This window comes from Trichosurus vulpecula, chromosome 3 (genome assembly GCF_011100635.1).
Source record: "Trichosurus vulpecula isolate mTriVul1 chromosome 3, mTriVul1.pri, whole genome shotgun sequence".
Taxonomy (NCBI): Eukaryota; Metazoa; Chordata; class Mammalia; order Diprotodontia; family Phalangeridae; genus Trichosurus; species Trichosurus vulpecula.
In genome coordinates, this window is record NC_050575.1 from 344,736,669 (window position 1) to 344,761,023 (window position 24,355).

At 40.2% G+C, this 24,355-nt stretch overlaps 1 protein-coding gene across 1 annotated transcript in view; it reads right to left on the reverse strand.

Annotated features, from left to right (window-relative positions):
- MSH2 (mutS homolog 2) overlaps positions 1-12,112 on the reverse strand; it is a 69,293-nt gene extending 57,181 nt beyond the window's left edge. The window contains exons 1-4 of the mRNA XM_036751220.1: positions 11,853-12,112; positions 6,420-6,574; positions 2,772-3,050; positions 1,794-1,940 (exon numbers count right to left, since the gene is read on the reverse strand). Of these exons, the coding sequence (XP_036607115.1) occupies positions 1,794-1,940; positions 2,772-3,050; positions 6,420-6,574; positions 11,853-12,063 (792 nt within the window). The 5' untranslated portion in view covers positions 12,064-12,112. The remainder of the gene's footprint in view (positions 1-1,793; positions 1,941-2,771; positions 3,051-6,419; positions 6,575-11,852) is intronic.
- Positions 12,113-24,355: the final 12,243 nt, after the last annotated feature.

Genomic DNA, 24,355 nt, shown 5'->3' on the forward strand with positions numbered 1-24,355 from the left:
TCAAGAAATTATCAAGGAGAACTGCCCTGATATTCTAGAGCCACAGGGCAAAATAGAAATTGAAAGAATCCATCGATCACCTCCTCAAATAGATCCCAAAAAGAAATCTCCTAGGAATATTGTCGCCAAACTCCAGAGCTCCCAGATCAAGGAGAAAATACTGCAAGCAGCCAGAAAGAAACAATTTGAGTATTGTGGAAATCCAATCAGAATAATCCAAGATCTGGCAGCTTCTACATTAAGAGATCGAAGGGCTTGGAATGCGATATTCCGGAGGTCAATGGAGCTAGGATTAAAACCTAGAATCACCTACCGAGCAAAACTGAGTATCATGTTCCAAGGCAAAATATGGACTTTCAATAAAATAGAGGACTTTCAAGCTTTCTCAGTGAAAAGACCAGAACTGAATAGAAAATTTGACTTTCAAACACAAGAATCAAGAGAAGCATGAAAAGGTAATCAAGAAATGGAAATTTCAAAGTTGAACTGTTTTGTTTACATTCCTACATGGAAAGATGATGTATATGATTCATGAGACCTCATATTAGGGTAGTTGAAGGGAATATGCATATATATGTTTATGTGTGTATATATATATATATATATAAAAGTGAATGTGTATGTATGTATGTATCTATGTGTATATGTATGCATGTGTATGTATGTATATACATATGTGTGTGTTTTTATATGTATATATACATATATATGTAAAAGAGAGAGAGAGCAGACACAGGGTGAGTTGAAGATGAAGGGAAGATATCTAAAAGAAATAAAATGAAATTAAGGGACTAGAGGGCAACATACTGAGAGAGGGAGATAGGGAGAGATAGAATGGGGTGGATTATCTTGCATAAAGGTGGCAAGAGGAAGTAGTTCTGTGGGAGGAGGGGAGAGGGCAGGTGAGGGGGGAATAAGTGAACCTTGCTCTCATCAGATTTGGCCTGAGGAGGGAATACCATACATACACAGTTGGGTATCTTTCCCCACAGGAAAGAAGAAGGAGGAAGATAAAAAAAAAATAAAAGGGGGGGGATGATGGAGGGGAGGGCAGATGGGGGTGGAGGTAATCAAAACAAACACTTTGGAAAGGGGACAGGGTCAAGGGAGAAAATTCAATAAAGCGGGATGGGTTGGGAAGGAGCAAAATGTAGTTAGCCTTTCACAACATGAGTATTTTGGAAGGGTTATACATAATGATACACATGTGACCCATGTTGAATTGCTTGACTTCTTAGGGAGGGTGGGTGGGAAGGGAAGAGGGGACAGAATTTGGAACTCAAAGTTTTAAAAACAGATGTTCAAAAACAAACAAAAAAAAAGTTTTTGCACGCAACTAAAAAATAAGATACACAGGCAATGGGGCATAGAAATTTATCTTGCCCTACAAGAAAGGAAGGGAAAAGGGGATGAGAGGGGAGCGGGGTGATAGAGGGGAGGGCTGACTGGGGAACAGGGCAACCAGAATATATGCCATCTTGGAGTGGGGGGGAGGGTAGAAATGGGGAGAAAATTTGTAATTCAAACTGTTGTGAAAATCAATGCTGAAAACCAAATATGTTAAATAAATAAACTAAAATTAAAAAAAAAAAAGACAAATTATAGATGTCGGTCCTTCCTTTAGGGAAGTACCTTCAGTTTTTCATTTCAACACTGAGATCAATTAAAGGTCAAAAGAATGACAGCAAATGTTATTTGCAACTGATTTAAAGTTAGTGTGTTAGAAACTTCCACTAGGAAAATCACATTTTATGACTTAAAAACACATAAATCAAAACATTTAATTTACATACCTGATTCTCCATTTCAGGCAATACAGCACTATTCACTTGATCGCCCTTTTTGCTTTTCAACAAACGGTTGAGGTCCTGAACAATATCTTTTGCTGCAAAATCAGTTTTCTTCTTCTCTGTGATCAGAATTCCTCCTCTCTCAATAACCTATTTTAAAAAATACAAATTTGTTCCCTCCCAATAATTTTACTGAAAAACAGAATTTGAAAACTCTTTAAAAACAGATTATTCAATTTAAGCTTATAAAGTATCAGTTAAATTACCCCAGTTATAATTGCTTTAGTGCCGTTAAGGTACTTGTCTTCCTATCTTCAATTTTGTATCAAGTGGCATAATTATATCAAACAGAACCCAAAATGATTTCTCTCTTTTTTTTAAATAATCAGCACTAAAGCTATCATTTTTTAAGAATAATATTTGAGGGACAGCTAAGTGGCACAGTGAGTACAGCTCTGGCCCTGGAGTCAGAAGGACTTGAGTTTAAATTTGGCCTCAGACACCTGTGTGACCTTGGACAAGTCACTTAACCCCAATTGCCTTGCCTTACCCCCTCAAAAAAATTTTTCAAAAAATGTTTTTAAAAAAATCATTACAGCAATTCAGTGACAGTTTCTAGTTCCGAGTTTTCTTTAAATGGTGTTCTTTTCTAAGACTTTAAGACTTTTTTTGGTGTATTAAGTCATTTAGGAACTCTGATTATCACAATTTCAAAGGATTCACAATGAAACATGCTGCCCACATTCTAAAGAAAGGTGATGGATTCAGAGTGCAGATCAAAGCGTATTTTTTTTCCTTCCCTTCTTTATTGCTAATGTGTAAATTTATTTTGTATAGCTTTACATATTTGTAATGAGCTTTGGGTTTTGTTGGTGGGAGGGGGGCCTTATCAATGGGTGGGGGAGCGAGAAGGGAAAGAATTTGGAACTGAATATAACATTGAATTTTAAAAAATTAATATGAACTTTCTCCTTTTCTTACCTGTCTCAGTTTTCCCATGTCTCCAGCAGTTTCACCTGCTGGTAGCACACATTCCTTTGGGCCAATCTGAATCAGCAGAGCTTCCAGATTGGAGAACTGATCATTATCTGGAAACTCACACAGTCCTAGCTTCCTCTGTATGGAGTCAACATATCCAACTCCAACTAATCTTTGGCCATCAACAACAGATAACTTAATACCCACACCACCAATGGAACATGACATATCACTGCTGCCAAAGAGAACTTCTTCAAATTGAGAAAGATTGCCTGGTGAAGCCTAAAAAACAAACAAAAAGAAAGGAAAATCACTAGAAACCACTTCTAAACTTCCTTTTGGATCCTATTAGCATAAACAAGATAAAACTGTTAATTTTAGTTACATATGGTTAAAAACTTTTGTAGAAGCAAAGCAACCACACAATAAAAAGCAGACTGAGGGGAAAAAAACCTTTGCCTCAAATAACTCTGACAATGGTGAATATCTAAGATGTGTAAAATATTTAAGAAGAAAAGCCATTTCCAAATTGATAGTGTCTAAGGATAAAACAATTCTCATAAGAACTGTAAACTAGAAACAACTATATGAAAGACTCCTCTAATTCACTAATAAGAGAAATGTAACACACCTAGAACCCAGAAAATTGGCAAAGATGACAAAGCTATGTATTTGTCCAACTCATTCTGGAAAACAATTTAGAATTAGGTAAAGTGACTAGGACCATGCCCTTTCACACAGGTTGAGGAAAGGATACCCCACACACATACAACCAAAGACATCAAAGATGAAAAGAAAGGTTGTAGATACATCAAAACAGCACTTTTTATGGTGGCAAAGAACTGAAAAGAAAGGAAATGTAGATAGATTGAGGAAGGACTAAACAAGTTGTGGGACCTACATGGAATGGAATATTACTGAACAAACATTTATACAAACGGATTCAAAGTTAGAAAAGAACAAGGAAAACAATATATCCAATGACAATAACATAAATGGAAAGGACAAAATAATCACAACTGTACACTATGATATTATCTTGGCCAAGGTTAATCCCAAAGAAAAGATACAAGAATGCACAAGTAGGGGACTATGGATGTAGAACATTCCATACGATATCAGACTTGATTGATATCATTGGTCGATTTTTTACTAAACTGTGTAGTTCTTGTTCTAATTTGCTATAAAGGATGGTTCTCTGGGAGAGGAGGGAAGACAGGGCATATCAGGAAATTCAAGTGATATAAAAACAAAAGATATGAATAAATATTTTTCAAATCATATGAACAAAAGCCATAAATTTTACCTAGGGCCAATCCTGACAACTTTACCAATGAAAATGTCTGACATACTCAAAGTATTATTATTCTGAGACAGGTATAGGTTTGCAACAAAGTTTTTTGGGAGAATATTCTACCCTCTTCATGATGAGTTTCCTTGCTTTCCTGATGAAGTGATTCAAGTCCTAATGGCAAGTCATATCAGAGAAAATATTCACAAATGGCAGCTGAATTGTTTGCAAAGCAACCCTATAGCTGTCTTAGGATAAATTTAAGCAAAGATGGAGGAAAACAAAATATTGAAAAATTGGCATTTGAGGCACCTGAAAAACTTCAACATCAAAGTTTAAATTATTAAAATATCAGAGAAAGAAAAGCAGAATTTTAGAACTAGAAGGGCTTTAGAAACCAAGTCTAATACTCTTATTTTAGAAAGAAGGAAGCTGCATCAGAGGCATATTGACTTACACAATGTCACATAGGTGGTTAATGATAAAAACTAGAACCATAATGAGAGAGGTCTAGAACCCAAAAGTCCCCCTTCTCTAACTGCTTCATGTGGATAAGTTTCTCTTCCGGACAAGATCCTTTAAAATACAGTAATGATTCCAACTTCTCCCAACAAAACTTGCAGATTGACAGTGAAAGGGATCTTGGCAGTGATTCATAACTTCTAATTTAACAGAAGACAGTAGGCAAGTAGGGATGTCTGTGTGTGTGTATGAGTGTGTATACATGCATACATATAACACACACAGAGTTACCTTTCTGCATTGGTGGAGGGAGTATCCTCACCTGGGTGTTTCCATAACAACAAAATCATAGCACTGAGGCTTTCTCCCCCCACCCAAAAAGTAACTGTGCATTTCTTGTTTTATTTACATCAACTATAAATAAAAAGTATAATGGAATCCTTTTAAAATGCTAGCATTAGGAGTCTGAATAAAAAATTATAATAGAAAGAAAAGAACACTAAACTTATAGTAAGAAAATCTGGGTACAAATTCAAGGTCTAACACATTATATGAAAGGGCATGGGACATGATAGAAAGCCAAGGTCAAGCAGAAAAAGCTCAATTCAAGTCCCCCTTGTTGACACTGCTTCCATAATCATGGGCAAGGCACTTAACTTTCCAATGTCCTAGGCAACTCTCTAAGACTGTACCTTGCAGAACAACTGCATATCCAAAAAAAAAAAAAAACTGGTTTTCAACTGCCCTCCCTGCCTCTCATTTAAAAAATTATTATCAGTGTGATGATATGTGAAAAGGTCATTTGCTATCTCCAAGTCTCAGTTTCTCCATCAGTAAAATGGAGATAAAACACGTTATTTCACAAATTGTTTTAGAGAAAGTATTTTATAAACAAGATTCTCTATAAATGGGAATTGTTATGGTCAGTAATGAAAGTAAAGCTTTCATTATATAAAGTTATGTTTCAGGAGATGTTACACAATCCTTAAAATATCCAAATTCATGTTATCATGAAATTCTACTATAACTATGGGTATTTGGTATTAAAATATGCTTAAAAAACAGCTTTGTAGCTAAGAATGTAACGTCAGTCTACTTACTATGCAACCAGAAAAACCCATATGACCCAGTATGTCACAAACACACTTTCTTTTCGAACTGTGCTAGGCAACTGTGTGGCAGACGGTCAGTGGAATCAAGGCCACTCAAAGTCGAACTCTGTAACTTACCTCCTCTTCTTAACAAGTGGCCACAGTAACTGTCAAGCTCTTACAAAATGACCCTATGAGGACAAATAGTTCCAATATTCCAAGAAAAATGGAATTTTAAGACCCAAGTGAAGAATAAACAAATAGGTCAAATGATAAAATTCGTTATTATTGTCGTTCAGCTGATCCAGTCATGTCCAACTCTTTGTGACTCCATGAACCATACTGTCCATGGAGTTTTCTTGGCAAAGATATGGGAGTGGTTTGCCACATCCTTCTCCAACATCATAAAATAAGTTACATTACATCTAACATTTCCAGTTTAATAATACAGATTGTCATAAAAATGTGAATTTAGATATAAGACAACTTCACAAATTCCTGACTTAGGAGTGGCCCTTATTTAGGAATGGCTATCACAACTGGGATTCATCTTCCACTGGCATAGATGCAGGAACTCTTCCGTTCCCCAAGGGTCTGTCTTTCCCCAGCCAGTACTTTTGCTAGAAAATTCTTTCCCTTATCCCTCTCCCTTCCACCACTGCCAGGGGCCTTTACTGTTATGGCCTGGCACTGTTCACAGAAAAACTGGACCATTGTTGCCACAGAAGGCATGGACTGTTAATAATGGCAGCAGCACTATAATTGTGAGATTTTTCTTTCTACTTTTCTTTGCAACAAAAAAATTACCTTGAATGCCACATGCCAGTCATTCTCCTTGGTGGCCTTACTCCCAGCTTTATTCTTATAAACTTCAACTCTATACTGACGAACCAAGAGGAGGTCTTTCGCAAAAGATTCAAAATTCATTTTACTAAGCACAACACTTTCCAGTTTTTTTGCACCTAAAGGAGAGAAATAGCATACTTTAAGTTAATTTGAGAATGTATACTGACAAAAAGCAATAAAAAAAGTTCAAGTCCTCACAAATCAAATAAAGATGCAAAACTTCAGGTTACATTACTTTGAAAACAAATATAATCAGACAAAAAGCATTAAGCATGATTTGTAAAAACCCTTAGCAATGTCTACATTCTGTAAATTGCTAACCCTACTCTTCTGTCACATGTAATAAATACTCTTCCTATTTGACAGTCCAGAGAGTCATCATTTCAACTGTGAATGCCCTCCTCTGGCACATGTAATACCTCTGTGCTTCCAAGCTGCAGTAGCCACAAAAAAATCCATCACTGCATTACAAATTTTCTGGGAATGAGCTTCTTGCCGATCTTTCACAGTGGGCTGTCTACAGGGTCCACAATGGAACCAGGAATTATACCACAATAGGAGGCACATCTTTGGAGAATCCAGTCACCTCTATGCCGCAATCAGTCAATAAGCATTTATTAAGTACTTATTATGCACGGGACACTGTGCTAAATGCCCATCTATACAAAGAAAGGTAATTCCTGTTCTCAAGGAATTCACAATCTAATGGGGGAGATAGCACGCAAACATCTATGGACAAACAAGCTGTGTACAGGATAAACTGGAGATGATACACAGAGGGAAGGAAGGCAGTAGAATTGATAAGAAATGGGAAAGGCTTCCTGTAGAAGGCAAAATTCTAGACCCCAAGGAAGCCAATGAGTAGAAATGATGAGGGAGAATATTTTAGGCACAGAGACAAATAGCAGAAATTCCTGGGGTCAAGAAGAGGTCTTAAATTCAACCCTCTTCCCCTCATAAGTAGGCCCCCTAAATGATATAGCCCAATAGTTCCAGGACAGTGATAACTTCAAAAATCATTCTTCTTACCTTTTTAGAAAACATTGGTAAACTCTATTACTCCCTGAAACACTTGAAATAATAAACTTACTGTAAGAGAAATAGTTCATAAGAAAATTTGTGGCATACTTATGTATGTGAGCCAGAAGATGAGGATAAAAAACACGTGAAAGTGCTGTCCACATCCTTAAATCTGATACAACATAGGGAACGTCTCATCGGTCAGGGCCAAACAACAGGTTATTAAATACTTCCTAGGCCGCAACCTCTTACAATGCACACTTATGATCAAGCTTGAAACAGAAAAGCACAATAATAGAGCTTCTCAGAAGAGATCAGAGATTTTCAGAGATAGAAAGGTCATTAGTCTAACTCAACATCCTTATTTTATAAATGAGGAAACTGGGGCCCAGAAAGGTTACATGGATTACCACTATCACATGGCTAACTAGTGACCTTATAAATTAACTGAGGACTGAGTAAACAAAATGTAGTTCATCAATATAATGCAATATTATTATACCATAATAATCAAAATGAAGAGTCCAAAAAAATTAAGGGAAAACATATCATTAATACAAAGTGGTAAGTACCAGAAAAACAATATGTAAAACAAAAATAACCAAAAATAAAGAAAATCAACCTTCTACAAACTATAATAACTAACAGTGGCTCCAGAGAAGACTTGAAAAAATACAATTCCCTCCCCGCTTTGCAGAGGTAGAGAACTATGGGTATGAAACACTGCATATGCAGCCAAACATGGTTGAAAGAGTTGGTTGCTTTTCCTGAACCGCTTCTCCCAACACCACTTTTTTTTAAGGTATAGCTTGATGGGAAAGTAAAGAAAAAGGAATATACTCAGAAATTAATTTGTTCTAACAATAAAAAGCACTAATAAAACTTTTCAAAAATTAAATAAATTCATTTGAGGAATAAAATATTCATAAAAAATTAGTGCAAGATGGTAAGTGAAAGAACTGTTCACAGATGTCTTTGTAAGAGGGAGATATTTTATCTTCAGGGGTTTAAGGGAGCAGCTCGGGGACATAGTGGACAAGTGCCAGGCCTAGAGTCTGGATGACTCATCTTCGTAAGTTCAAATCTGGCCTCAGACACTTACTAGGTATGTGACCCTGAGCGAGTCATTTAACCCTGTTTGCCTCAGTTTCCCATCTGTAAAATGAGCTGGAGAAGGAAATGGCAAACCGCTTCAGTACTCTTGCAAAGGAAACCCCAAATGGGGCCATGAAGACTCAGATGACTGAAACCAGTGAAAGCTAAAAACAAAAGCAAAAAGCCAATACTTTATGAAAAATAGTGGAAAGGATTTTAAACAGATTAAAAAGCAAGACAAAACCCAGCAATACTAAATAAGGTAATGCTCTTTATAGACCAGCATTAATTTGAATTAAACTGAACTAGTATTTATAATGTACCTACTACATGCAATGGTGGCTACTTGGCACAGTAGATAGAGCTGGGCATAGAGTCAGGAAGACTCATTTCCTGAGCTCAAATCCAGCCTCTGGGGTCACAAAGAGTACTGCACAACTTTAAACAACACTACATGCAAAGCAGAGGCACAGTCCTAGGTACCAGGGAAACAAAGACGAAAAAAAAATTTTCCTGACCTCAAAAAGCTACCGCTGTCCTAGGTCACTCGCTAGTTAGCCAAGTAATCTGGAGGAAAGTACAACACAGGGTGTTCCAAAAGTCTCAATGCAGTTTTAAGCTTTAGTAGTTTACAAAGGTTTACCTTAATTTTAATAGAGACAGAGTCCTCATTCCCTGACTCAATTCACACGGCTACCAAGGATGCCAAGTCCTCACTCCTGGGTGACTGCCAGGGGACTCCTAATTGGTATCCCTACCTCAAGTATTTCTCCATTCAAATTCATTCTCCACGGCTGCCAAAATTATCTTCCTTAAGTACAAGTCTGACCATGTCAACCCCCTGCTCAAGCTCCAGTGGCTCTCCTAGAAGCTCTCCGATAAAACTTAAATGCTCTAGCTTGGCATGTAAAGCCCTTCACAACTTGGCCCCAATCAAGTTTTCCAACCTTCTAATACCCCCTTACATGGGTTTTTCCATGTACAGTAGACTTTATTTTCATAATGTGATTAACTTTTAATTTAAATAAAAAAGGGGGTGGCCCAGGCCCCCTTCATACTAAGCCATTCTCATCCAATTTCTGGTCATCAATTAATCTTGTTTATAATGCCTTTGTTATCCCACCTAAATAGGAAAGATGCTGCTTCTCTTCAGCTAAGACTGAACTAATTTAAGCATTTTCCACTGACATGTTAAAAGAACTCTTATTTGACATATTTGAAGCTTCATAATCATCTTTAAACTACAAATTCTCAATAGGCTTAATTTACCCAAACACCCCAGTCACTCCATCCCTATGATCTTTCTGGTCACTGGGCAACATTGATAAACAGTATGAAGTAGTGGTTAAAAAAAGCAGTCCTCAAAATCAAGACGTGGAGTCAAACTTTAACCCGGAAAAGAAGTTTAACCCCTCGGTGCCCCCAAGCAACTCTAAAAACATTCAGTTTTAAGCTAGAGCCCAGGGGCATCAATACAGTAAATTTCCCCACCTGGAATTCCTACTTAGGACAACGAAATCCCAGGTCCGGACCAAAATAACAATAATAAAGTACAGTAACGATAGCAATTCAACAAATATTTATTTAGGGTGTGGATTCAGGGGATACAAAGACTGAAGAACAAAGACTCAGGGAGGGTTTGACTGAAAGAATTAAAGGAAAAATCCAAAGTCCTCAAAGAAAACTGGAAGAGGAAATGAATGGCTATGGGGGGTTCGGGGATTATGATTCAGAGCTAAGCTGTGGGGTTTTAGACTGAAGGGCAGTTAGAGACTGGAGAAAAACCGGCTGTGTAGTAGGTGTAGGTAGGCTTAATAAGCTTACCCTGGTCTACAATGAAACTCTATGACTCACAGCAGTGTAAGAGGTATCTGGACAGCTACAAGAGGCTACATTCTTCATGTAAAAATCTGTTCTTCATTCCTAAATGAGCACTTAGCCACACACACCAATCCCCCCCAGGACAAGTATTTAGATGTATTACGGGGGAAAAGGGTCCTGGACCTGTAACCAGGAAAACCAAAATTCACATTGAGCCTCAGACGTTTGCTAGCTTTGTGATTCTGGGCAAGCCACTCGGTCTTGGTTTCCTCCTCCGTAAAGAGGATGAGGAGAAGAACATTTACCTCCCCGGGGTGTTGCGTGGTTATTAGAACTTCGCAAACCTTAAAGCACCATTTATTTACATGTCTGGTGTCACAAAGTATACCAAGAAACTGGCTAAACTGCCAAAAACTTTTTAAAAATAAAGATCCTTTAAACTTTCAGCTGACCACCTTAAGGAATCAGGATCGAAACTGCAATGATACACATCATCGGCGCGATCAGCAAAGGGGGATGAATTTGGGATGAGGACTTTGGGGAGGTGACTGGTACTGGTGGGGGAGGGGTGACGTTCGGCCCACCGAGAGAGGTTTGGTGCTGGGAAAGCCCTAAAGCGTTTCTCCTAAGCCACTCATTCAACCTTGAGGTTAAGTAGTTTATGCAAAGCAGTAAGAAGCTCCTTTAAGTGGAGAGCGCCTTCCTTCCACTCTGACCATTTTCGAAGGCCGAAATCAGGGCACCAGGTCTGGTAAAAACAGGTTTCTTTGCTAAGTTTTCTTGTCTGTAAAATGGGGGGATTGGACGAAACGATCACTAAGGCCTCTTCCAGTTCTAAAATTCTATGATTTAAAAAATAAACGCAGACGAAGAGACCCTGGTCCCGCGCTCGACTCCTCCCTCCCTTTTCGGAATTCCGGCCTGGGTGTCCGGCCCTTTAAATCGGAGGGGGGGGCGGGGTGAGGAGGGAGCCAGCATTCCAGGAATGGACAGTAAGCTCCCTGCGGGCAAGGAATCGCTTTCGCTGGTTTTTGTATAGCCAGCGCTTACTTAGTGCGGTGCCCGGCACACAGCAGGCGCTTCATAAATGTTTACTGGATTGAAAAAGTGGGAACTGAATAGAGGGGGCGGATCTGGGTTCGAGACGTGGCTGCACCTCGTCTAAGGGAGTTCTCTGTACTTTTCGGAAAGTAGGATGGGGAAGGGACCGGATTGGCCCCGCGATCACAGACCACCTTCCCCCCACAGTGGTAGTGGAGCTGGAACGCAGAGCTCTTAAGGTGAATCTTAAAAGGGGCGTGTTTCCACTTCTAGAAGGGGGAGGGGGGTGCGCCGGGTGGCCGGGGGAGGAGGAAGCTGAGGCCCGGCGGACGCTTTCTCCAAAGTCCCGGGACCCCCGCCCCACCCCAAGCCAATCCAGGGAAGGAAGCCCCGGCCCCCCCGCCAGGCTGCCCTTACCGGTCACCCCGATATATTTGATGACCGCCTGGGTCTTGAACACCTCCCGGGCGGCCAATAGGGCGTCATCGCCGTGCGCCGTGTAGTAATCTCCCCGGTCGAAGATGCGCACGGTGGTGAGCGGCTTCGGCTGCATGGCCTGGAAGAAGCGGATGAAGCTGCACTCGGCCTGGCTGTCCATGGCCAGCACCTCCTTGGGTTGCAGCGCCATGTTGGAATCTCCCGCCAGCGGCCGCCGGCGACCCCGCCTGACCCCGCGCCGGCCCGCCTCTTTCCCGCCTTCGTTGATGCTTCAGCCGAGAGGTCCAATCACCATCCAGCTCTGCCCTACGGGGGGCGGGGAGGACGCGGCTAGAAGCGACCAATCACAAGCCGAACGGAAGCTGCAGCTCGGCGACGCGCCACCGCCCCCCAAGGTTCCGCCTCCTAGACCGTGGCCCGAGACTGGGGATTGGGTCCCTAGAGAGCTTCGGCGCCTCTCCCCCTCTCCTCTCTTACTTCGGGACCGGAAGTGGGGAGGGTTGCGGGGGTTTAAGTTTCCTACGGAAAGCTGGAGCTGCCTGGTTGTTATGCACCAGGGTGGCGTTCGAGTCACGTCATTCGATAGCCATGAAAACTGAACCGTGTTATGGACACGATCTCCCGGTATCCCGCTAACTTACCTAGGTAGAAAGCGGGGCCTTCGAAGTCAGTAAGCCCTGAGTTCAAATTCTGCCCCAGTTTCCCCCTTTGTACGATATGGACAAAACCGGCAGGTACCAGCCTTGTGTCGATAATCCCTGTAATGTATCCTGTGCATATCCTATTTGTTGTTTGCAGCTTGTCTCTCTTAACCGTGAGCCCCCTGAGGACGCTGTTTTTTGCCTCTTTTTGGTATCCCCACCGTGCCGGGCACAGTGCCTGTTTAGTCTTTTTTCAGTTATGTCCAAATGTCCGAGTCTCCATGACCCCATTTGGGGTGTTCTTGATACAGAAGTGCTTTGCCATTTTCCTTCTCCAGCTCCTTTTTACAAATGGGGAAACTGAGGCAGACAGGGTTAAGTGGCTTGCCCGGGGTCACCCAGCTAGTGAGTGTCCGAGGCCACCTCCCTGCCCTCCCTTACGGAGTACAGCACTCCTAGCAATTACAACATCCCAGTGCCATCCTATCCCTTGACCTTTTCAAGATTCCCCACTTCAGCATGCTGAAGGGCTGACACCTTTCCCACCCAGGACCGTGTCACTTAGAATCACCGTGTCCAAAACCATTGAAACACCCACCCAGGCAACTGGAGTCAGGAAGACCCAAATTCCTATCCTGCCTGAGATGCTTACCAGCTGTATGACCATAAACAAGTCACCTGACCCCCCTTTGCCTCAGTTTCCCTATCTGTAAAATGGAGGTAGTAATTGCACCTACCTCCCAGTGTGTTGAGTATCAGAGTGACATAGCATTTGGTTTAGCACAAGATCCGACACATAGTAGGCACTTAATAAATGCTCGTCCCCTTTCAGAAGATGCCATGTTTTCTTTTTAATTGTCCACAGTGAAGGCTCGTTAATATAACCTCCCCCCGGTGTCTGTGCCTTCTCCCTCCTCAGATTCTCCCGGAGCTCCCTTCTTGGCCCCATTCACCTCCTCCCCTAGGTCACGCTCATCTGTGTGTGTGTATGTCCTATTCCTTCAGTGGAATGTAAGCTCCTCAAGGGCAGGGAGGAGCCAGCCTTTCAGCTGGCACAGCACCTCGCACATAGTAGGTGCTTCATATTTGTTGCCCCTCATCCTTTGTTGGTTTTCATCATCTTCATTTTTCAGAAAAGCTGGACCACTTCCATTGGCAGTGGCAGCTTAGGGCACCTCAATAAAACATCAAAGTAGGTATTAATAAAAAGAAAAGGACATGCAAAGTTATTTTTCGTTTGTTTCTTTAAATATTGTCTAAGTAGATATGGGAGATAGCTGGGTGGCACACTGGATAGAGAGCTGGTCTTGGAGTCAGGAGTTCAAATCCAGCTTCAGACACTTACTAGCTGTGTGACCCCGGGCAAGTCACTTAATCTCCGTTTGCCTCAGTCCACCGGAAGAGAAAATGGCAAACCACTCCAATATCTTTGCCAAGAAAACCCCATGGACAGTTTTGCTGCTCTGTGGTCCACAGGATCACGGAGAGTGGGAACAAATGAACCACAACAAATAGATGCGACGATAATAACTTGGATTTATTACACTTCACTCATAAATTAAAGGTGAGTATTGACCATTAGAGGGAAGAAACAGTAATAGGAGAGTGGGAGTTGGCCTCTGGTACATAAAGACATTAGCAGAGGAGACAACCCTTTAATCATATGGCCTGGTGTCTGGTACTCCATTCTTTGGAGAAGATTCTTGCATTCATCCCAAAATCACTGAGTCTGGATTAGAGGGAGCTCAGATGCTATCACAGTGTTAAGTGATGAGGATACAACAAAATACATTGTCCCAACCTTCCAGTCGTTTCAGTTCTACTGGGAGAATGTAACAAATGACAAAAGGAAAGATTAAATTCTGCTGGGGGAATACATGTACATAAGTAAATAAAATGTAAAGTAGTTCCAGGAAGGAGAAAGCACTAACAACTGGGTGTATCAGGAAGGAAAAAAAAAGCAAAAACCTTATATAGGAGGTAGCTGGCACCTGAACTGGAAAGCAGAGATTCTAAGAAGCAGAGGTGAGTTGGCAATACGTTCCAGGCATGCAGGACCATCTGTTCAAAGACACAGAAGTGAGAGATGTAATATCTTGTTCAAAGAATATCTAGTAGGAATTGTCTGGAATGTGGGGTTTGTGGAAGTGAATAATATGAAATAAGACTAGAAATGTAGATGGGGGTCCAGTTAGGGTCAGGGGGTGGGGACTTGGTTGCTAACATGAGGATTTTGTAGGTCACAGGAAGCCGATGCAGATTTCTGAATCAGGCAATGATATATTGAGATCTCTGTCTGAGGAATATTGATTTGACAACTGTCAAAAATGTACTGTATGAAATCACATTTGGGTTATCAAACTTGGGAGGGGAGTTATAGCGAAGTTTGAGAGGGGTTGTTGGAGTGATGGGAGTTGGGTGTTCATCTAGGAAAACAGAGGGTTTTGAAGATGAGCGGTTTTGAGTAATACTGTAGGCCAACAAGAAGAAGAAACTTAGTTTAAAAAACACATTGTTCGTGATGGTTGCTTGGAAAGGAAGATTGACCTCTTCCTCCCAGTAACAGAAGGCAGGGTGGTTGGGAAAATTGTCACCGAGTCCTTTTAAGACACAATACCCCAGCATTATATTTTAAGCCATTATCAGAGAAGGTATTCATTGGACCATTTGCCGTAGTGCTGCATTCTAATAATAACCACTGGACCTATCCATCATCTTCCTTACAACTGAGCCTTTCTATCTATGTTATCTCCTATTAGAATGTGAGATCTTTGAGAGCAGGGACTACTCTTGGTACATAGTAAGCCCTTAATAAGTGCTTTTTTCATTCATTCATTCAAAATAGATTAGAGAAGAAAAAGATTGGAAGCAGGGAGACTAGTTAGGTACCATGGCAATAGTCTGAGCCTGAGCCAGAGTAGTAGCTCTATGTGTAGAAAAAGGGATAGAAGTCATTACAGAGGTAAAATCAGACAATACACAATTATTAAGTGCCCACGATGGGACAAGTACTGTGTCCTTCACAACCTACAACCTAGATTTATTGTACATTACTCCCCCAACTCCACTCTAAGGCCACCCAACTGGCCTTCTCTACCCCTCACCAAAGAAACCCTGTCTCCCACCTCTGTGTCTTTACACTGGCTATCCGATGTTCTTGCAATGGAATTTCTCCCTTCCTACACCTCAGAATTCCCCTCTTCCTTCAAAATGCAGCTCAGGCACCACCTTTCTACTTGAAACCTTTCTTGATTCCCCCTAACTGCTAGTGACCACTGTGTATTAGCAATTTTGATTTGAAGATCTTTCCCACCCATTAATAGGCCACGTGACCTGCATCACAGGAAGCCTAAGGTACATGGTGGGAGGAGCTTCCTGACAGGAAAAGGGAGTTATGTCACAGAAAATGCAGAGAGAGAGAGAGAGAGAGAGAGAGAGAGAGAGAATGTGGCTCCTGGTGGCTACTAGTGGCTACCCCCATGATTGTTAGAACGGAACAGGCTGACTTAGCTGTACTGTGAGTTCATTTTGGGGAAGACCCCAGCAGGGGGTCAGAGAGGTTTGGAGATGATGAGGCTCCTTGTTGTGTTTTTCTGTATTGAACATTTTGGCTTGATGATGTCAAAAACTCTGTAAGAGGGGAGAAGACTGCTTGAAGATCCCTTTTTGGTTGGAGCAGCAGCAGTGGCGAGCGTGACTCTGGGCCAGCCCTTGTTCTGAGCTCTCGGGCTGAACCTAGATGTTGGTAACTATGAATTGTATTGGGTCTCTCTGTTGATATTTGTAATTTGTTTGTATTTTATTCTGAAGTTCAGGATGCTGGTTTTTTCCCCTGAACTAAATGAATGTTCTGAAGTTCGGAGTGCTGCTCTGTTTCTCCTGGACTAACTGAACACTATCTGTATGCTCCCTTGAACTACGGTGCTGGCTTTTTCCCCTGAAGTAACTGAATGCTGTCTGTATGCTGGATTAAAGTAAGCTCGTCAACCCCTTCACCGTGCTTTCCTTGGTTAAGCAGATAAAAAGAACCTGTGCTTTCCCGGCGTGCCGGCAGCTTTCTGGGTGCTGGCTGTGGGTGGATCTTACACCCCCACAGAAGCTGCTAGCCGGACTGTTAAAACAAATGGTTTACTTCTTCTACCTTCTACGTGGAGAGTCTCATGTACTTTGCGATACAGAACTACATAGGCATTTTGACAATTATCATCCACATTGTTATCATTGCCTTACTGTTTCACACTGTCACACACTATCTTGAATTCAACAACTTTATATTTAATTCCTTGTATTCTATATGTGTCCTTGTTGTCTCCTCCATTAGGATGTAAGCTCCTTGAGAGTAAAGATTCTTTCATACGTTGAACTTACATCCCCAGCATGCAGCATAGTATCTGGCACATAATGGGCGCTTAGTAGATAGATATTTGTTGACCGAATTTGAAGGAAGAAGATTTTTAGAGCCTATGTGAAAGACTTTATACTTATACCTGTTGAGTTTCATCTTTGTTGTTGCTGTTTAGTCATTGCAGTTGTATCTGACTCTTCGTGACCCCATTTGGGGTTTTCTGGCAAAAGTACTGGAGCGGTTTGCCATTTTGTTCTCCAGCTCATTTTACAGATGGGGAAACTGAGGCAGACAGTGTTAAGTGATTTGCCCAAAGTCATACAGCTAGTAGTATCTGAGGCCAGATTTGAACCCAAGAAGATGAGTCTTCCTAACTGGAGGCCTGGCGCTCTATCCACTGTGTCAGCTAGCTGTCCCCATCATCCCATCGTCATCTAGCATGTTAGCTGTTCCTCTCAGTTTCTTATCTCATATTTTATTATCTAAAAAATATCTAATATTTTTAAATGAACATTTTCCTGGTTTTGTCCTATTCACCCCACTAGGCAATTCTCTAGAGTTGGTTAATTTAAAAGTACTATTACCTCTCTTAAATCAGTAAATAAATAGTTAAGTTAAACCAGTTTTCTATGAAGCAATACCCACAAGGAAGGCACACTTAATGCTTCCTGCTCTATGGACTATTTTAGTAACCACTTCACTTTCCAGGCTTAGCCCAGTTCTAGTGAGACACTTTTATTTTTTAAAGGAAAACAAAAGTTACATTAGAAAATTTTAACCAAAGGCCTTAGTCGTGAATTCCAATTTGAAATTCTGCTAAAAAAAAAAAAAGGTTTAAAAGATTTGTTTAGTACTTTGAATATCATTTCAGATCATTTGTAAAAAAGATTAAATGATTTATTTTAAGTACATGAAGCTCATTCTATTTTAGCTTAGACTTCTAATTCCCCTTCAGAGAAGTCTATTGAATCATAAAAGTGTTGTAGAAAGGCCAACAAATTATTTATTTATATAATAAGATTTATATAAATAATTTATTAATCAGCTATATTATGTCCTCAGACATTTTGTTGAAGATACAGAAGCATAAAATATAAACTCTGCTTTCCAGAGGTTCTAAATTTAAGGTTCATGGACCACCACAGCGTCTATGGATAAATTTCAAGGGTTCCCATGAACTACGATGGGAAAAAGTTACATTTTTATTTTCATTATAACTGGTTTCCTTTGCAATCCCATGTGTTTTATATAGTTAAAAACATTATTCTGGGATGAAGTCCATGGTCTTCACCAGAATGCAAGTGGGATCCATGACACAAGAATGGTTACCTTAAATTAGATTTGAGAAAAACTTGGAAAGGCTTACATGAACTGATGCTGAGTGAAGTGAGCAGAACTAGAACACTGTACACAGTAACAGCAACATTGGGCAGTGATCACCTATGATTGACTTAGCTCGTCTTTTTTTTTTTTGAGCTTACATTCTTTTTTTACTTAAATTTTTATCAACAGCTTTTATTATTACATCACTTTCATTTCCCAATATATCCTTCTCCTCCCCTTCCTAAAGGACGTTCTTTTTATTTTTATTTATTTAGTATTTTATTTTTCCCCATTTATATGTAGAAACAATTTTTAACATTTGTTTTCAAAACTTTGAGCTCCAAATTCTCTCCCTTCCTCCCTCCCTTCCCCACCCTCCTCGAGAAAGTAAGCAATTCGATATAGGTTATACATGTGTAGTCATGCAAAACATTTCCATAATAGTCATGTTGTGAAAGAAAACATAGACAAAAAAACTCAAGAAAAATAAAGTAAAAAATAAGTATGCTTCAATCTGTATTCAGACATCATCAGTTCTTTGTCTAGGGATGGATAACATTTTTCATAAGTCCTTCAGAGTTGCTGAGAATAGTTAAGTCATTCACAGCTGATCATCTTACTTACAATATTGTTGTTACTTTGTACACAGTACATTTCACTTTGCATCAGTCCATGTAAGTTTTCCAGGTTTTTCTGAGAGCATCCTGCTCATCATTTCTTATAGCACAATAGTATTCCATCATAATCACATACCACAATTTGTTCAACCATTCCCCAACTGATGGGCATCCCCTCAATTTCTAATTCTTTGCCCCCAGAAAAGAGCTACTATAAATATCTCTATACATATAAGTTCTTTTCCTTTTTGTTTATTATCTCTTTTGGGATACAGACCTAGTCGTGGTGCTAGGTCAGAGGGTGTGCATGGTGCTGTAGCCTTTTGGGCATAGTTCCAAATTGCTCTACAGAATGGTTGAATCAGTTCACAACTCCACCAACAGTGCTGTCTCATTTTTCCCACATTCTCTCCAACATTTGTCATTTAATAGCCAATCTAATAAGTATGAGGTAGTACCACAAAATTGTATTAATTTGCACTGCCCCAATCAATAGTGAGTTAGAGCGGGGCAGCTAGGTGGCGCAGTGAGTAGAACACTGGCCCTGGAGTCAGGAGGACCCGAGTTCAAATGTGACCTCAGACACTTGACATATACTAGCTGTGTGACCTTGGGCAAGTCACTTAACCCCAATTGCCCTGCCCCCCCAAAATACAAAAAAATGTAAAAAAAATAGAACATTTTTTCATATGGCTATAGATTGCTTGATTACTTCATCTGAAAACTGATCATATCTTTTGATCATTTATCAATTGGGGAATGGTTCTTATTTTTATAAATTAGACTCATTTTTTTTATATATTTGAGAAATGAGGCCTTTATCAGAAAAACTTCAAATTTTTTTCACAGTTACTATTGCTAACTGTATTTCCCTCTATCCTATTCCCTCCCCACCTATTTATTCTATTCTTTCCTTTTAGCCTGTCCCTCCTCAAGTATTTTGCTTCTGACTACCCCTTCCTCCAATCTGCCCACCCTTCTATCAACCCCTCCCCCTTTTCTCTTATCCCCTTCCCCTCCCTACTTCCCTGTAGGGTAAGATAGATTTCTGTGCCCAGTTGAGTGTGTATGTTATTCCCTCTTTGAGCCAATTCTGATGAGAATAAGGTTCACTCACTTCTCCTCACCACCCCCTACTTCTCTTCCACTGTAAAATCTTTGTCTTGCTTCTTTTATGTGAGATAATTTACCCCCATTCTACCTTCCCCTTTCTCCCTGTCCATTCCTCTCTCCCCCGCTTTAATTTTATTTTTTAGATATCCATTCATATTCAATTCACACCTGTGCCCTCTGTCTATATATTCCTTCTAACTACCCTAATAATGAGAAAGGTCTTATGAGTTACAATTATCTTCTTCCCATATAGGAATGTAAAAAGTTTAACTTTAATAAGTCCCTTATGATTTCCCTTTCCTGTTTACCTTTTTATGCTTCTCTTGAATCTTGTATTTGAAAGTCAAGTTTTTTATTCAGCTCTGGTCTTTTCATCAGGAATACTTGAAAGTCCTTCTATCTCATTGACTATCCACTTTTTCCCCCAAAGAATCATACTCAGTTTTGCTGGGTAGTGATTCTTGGTGGTAATCCCAGTTCCTTTGCCCTCCAGAATATCATATTCTAAGCCCTCTGATCCTTTAATGTAGATAAACTGCTAAATCTTGTGTTATCCTGACTGTAACTCCACCATATTTGAATTGTTTCTTTCTGGCTTCTTGCAATATTTTCTCCTCAACCTGGAAACTCTGGAATTTGGCTATAATATTCCTGGGAGTTTTCATTTTGAGGTCTCTTTCAGGAGGTGATCAGTGGAGTATTTCAATTTCTATTTTACCCTCTGGTTCTAAAATATCAGGGCAGTTTTCCTTAATAATTTCTTGAAACACAGTGTCTAGATTGTTTTTCAGTCATGGCTTTCAGGTAATCCAATCATTCTTAAATTATCTCTCCTGGATCTATTTTCCAGATCAGTTGTTTTTCCAATGAGATATTTCACGTTGTCTTCTATTTTTTCATTCTTTTGGTTTTGTTTTATTGTTTCTTGATTTCTAATAAAGTCATTAGCTTCCATTTGCTCAATTCTAATTTAGGAATTATTTTTCTTCAGTGAGCTTTTGGACCTCCTTTTCCATTTGGTCAATCCTGCTTCTTAAGGCATTTTTCTCCTGATTGGCTTTTTGGACCTCTTTTACTATTTGGCCTAGTCTGTTTTTTAATGTGTTATTTTCTTCAGCATTTTTTTTGTGTGTCTCCTTTACCAAGCTGTTGATTCTTTTTTCATGATTTTCTTTCATCAGTCTCATTACTCTTCCCAATTTTTCCTCTACCTTTCTTACTTGATTTCCAAATCCTTTTTGAGCTCTTCCATGGCCTGAGACCAATTCATATTTTTCTTGGATGATTTATATGTAGGAGCTTTGACTTTGTTTTCTTTGTCTGAGTGTGTGTTTTGATCTTCCTTGTTACCATAGCGAGTTTCAATAGAGTTTTTTCTGTTGTTTGCTTATTTTCCCAGGCTATTACATGACTTTTAACTCTTTGTTAAAGTAAGACTTTGCTTCCAGGGTGGAGGGTGCACTGTCCCAAGTTTCAAGGGTTTTGTGCAGCTGTTTTCAGGGATACTTCTAAGGGACCTGTAAGTTTTCGGTTCTTCCAAGGTGGTATGATCTAAGGAGAAGTGTTTACTATTCTCCTGGTTTATGCTCTGGCCTCTGAGTGATCCCAAGCACTCTTTTCTGCCCTGGAACTGTGAGGAGGGTGCTCCCTTCATTGTGGCTGAAAGCTTTGCTGTGTTAGTGCCCCTCCTCACCCTGGAATTGCCACCCAGGACTGTGATCCTGATCCAAGTATGGGCAAAGCAACAGAGTCCTGCCTCAGTGCTAGCAAAAAGACCCCTGTAATCTTCTTCTGATCAATTGCTTGACTCCCTTACCAACTATGGGCTGAGAGCTCCAGAAGCAGCCCCTGAAACAGCTGATTCAGTCACTCTCAGGGCTTGCTACTAGTTTTCTGGGGCCAGGGCTGTGCTGGAGGGCCCTGCACTGGACTGTGCTCCACTCTTACCCAGGTGCAGCAGACTTTTTCTGCTGACCTTCCCAGTTGTCTTGGGCTGGAAATTTATTTCACTCTGTCTTTTTGTGGGTTCTGCTCCTGTAGAATTTGTTTTGAGTCATTTGTAAAGGTATTTGGAGGGGTTTGGGGGAGAACTCAGGTGAGTCTCTGCCTGTATGCCATCTTGGCTCTACCCTGGACTTAGCTCTTCTCAGAAAGACAACGATCCAAGACAATTCCAAAAGACTCATGATGGAAAATGCTATCCGCCTCTGGAGAAAGGACTAATAGAGTCTGAATGCAGATCAAAGCAGACTATCTTCACTTTCTTTGGGGTTTTTGTGTTTTTTCCTTTTCTGTTTCCTCTTTTACACCATTATGAATGTAGAAATATGTTTAACATGGTTTCATATTGTATTGGCAATCAAGATGGGCTCTTAGCACTTATTCAACCAAGTGCCCTTGAAGAGTTTGGCCTTTACATTCCTGGATTAAATTAGGAGTCCTTGATGACCTCCTTGCCTCAAGGGAAAGCCTAGTTTACATGGGTTTGATTGATATGTTTGTGACATCAGAGGCTTTTAGACCACATGGGTTTTAAGTCACATTTTTGTGATGCTTTTAGGTCACATGGGTGAGTCGCATGCGTGACTCATCTTTGACCCTGAACAAGATATATAAACGCAGAGGTTGGCTTTCTTCCTTGGAGCTCTGAGCCACAGCAGCAGTGGTGTGTGACTCTGTGCCAGCCATTGTTATGAGCTCCCCAGCTTTGGAGAAAACTCAGATGTTGATGCTTCTCTGGTAACTGTATATTGTGATTTTGTCAGACAGAAATCTGTCTGTTGATTCATTTTTATTTGCTCTGTTTGTATTTGCTCTGAAGCTCAGGGTGCTGGTTTTTCCCCCTGAGCTGAGTGAATGATATTTGTATGTTGGATTAAAGTAAGATTGTTAACCCCTTAACATTGCTTTCCTTAGTAAAGCAGATCAAAAGAGTCTGGGCTTGCAGCATTCTTGTTGTTTGGCTTGTGTTGGTTTTTCACTCCCACAGCAGCTGCTAGCCGAGTTGTTGCAACACATATGTATAACCTATATCAGATTGCTTGTCATCTAGGGGATAGAGGAGGGGAAGGAGGGAGGGATGAATTTTGGAACTCAAAATCTTATAAAAAATGAAGGTTGAAAACTATCTTTACATGTAGTTTGAAAAAAAACAATACTATTTATATTAAAAAAGGATACTTGGCTTAGAATTTACATTTGTGGTCATCATTATCACAATCATTTATTGTTTACTATGTGCCAGTGTGTGAGGTAGTGAGGGAATAAAGTGTGAAGTCTTCACAGGGAATATATGTATACATATATACATATATGTATACATATGTATTTATATCTAATATGTTTGAGAATCAATATTTAGAGAAAAGGGAAATGGGATAAATTTGAATCTGTAGGAATCTGATTATTTAGCCTTTAGGAATGTCTTTCTCCCCCTCCTTCTTTAGATTTATAGATGTCACCTTAGCTGTGAGTGGAATACAAGATTGTGAAAGCTTCCCTGTGAATAACTCAGGCAAGGCAATATTCAAAATAGAGATAGTACTTACAAATTTAGTTAGGATGTGAACCTCACCAGGCCTAAGTTTCGTTTTCCTGTAAATCATATGATTTCAGGGAAATCAGATGGTATTCCCCTCTCCCCCTCCCCTCACCTATTTCCCTCTATAAAGTAATTCTGTAGTTTCTGTGCTTGTATTGGGTGAAAACTTATTTCTTTATTCCTGGTTAGATTGTGAGGCCACTTGTCTCCTGCCAATGGGGATGGGGAGTCCAACCTCTGGGGGTGGGATTTCTTAGAATTGTTTGTACAAGGATATATATCTCCCTGCTTGCCTTCTTCCCCTCGTCTCACTCATCACTACTAGTCCACCCTGGTAATGAGAGAGATGCCCAACTCTAACAAGACTTGATCAAATAAAGCTTCTGTTTTTCCTAACTTGAGAAACCTCTTTTTTTTAACTTGACTCGGTGGTCTTCTGACCCACACGCCAGGAACTATGCTAAGTGCTAGAATTACAAAGAAAGGCAAAAAACAGTCTCTGCCCTCAAAGGGGCTCATATTCTATTAAGCAAGAGTATGAAAACATAAAATTTAATGGGATGTAATCTGAGAGAGAAGGGACTATCAATGGAAAAGAAGGCAGAGGGACTAAGAAAGGTCTCTTATAGAAAGTAGGATTTGGACTGAGTTTTGAAGGAAGTCGGGAAGGCAGGAGGCAGGGATGAAGAAGAAGAGCATTTCATGTGGGAGACAACTAGTGAAAAGGCAGAGTTGAGTGTTATGAAAGGTCATACTAGAATTGAATCTTGAAATGGACTAAAGCTTCTAAGAGAAACAGCAAGAAAGTCGGTGTTGTTGGATGATCAAGTACAGGAAGTGTAGTAAAGTGTAAGAAGATCAGAAAGAAGGAGACAGGTTGTGAAGGTCTTTAAAAGCTTAAC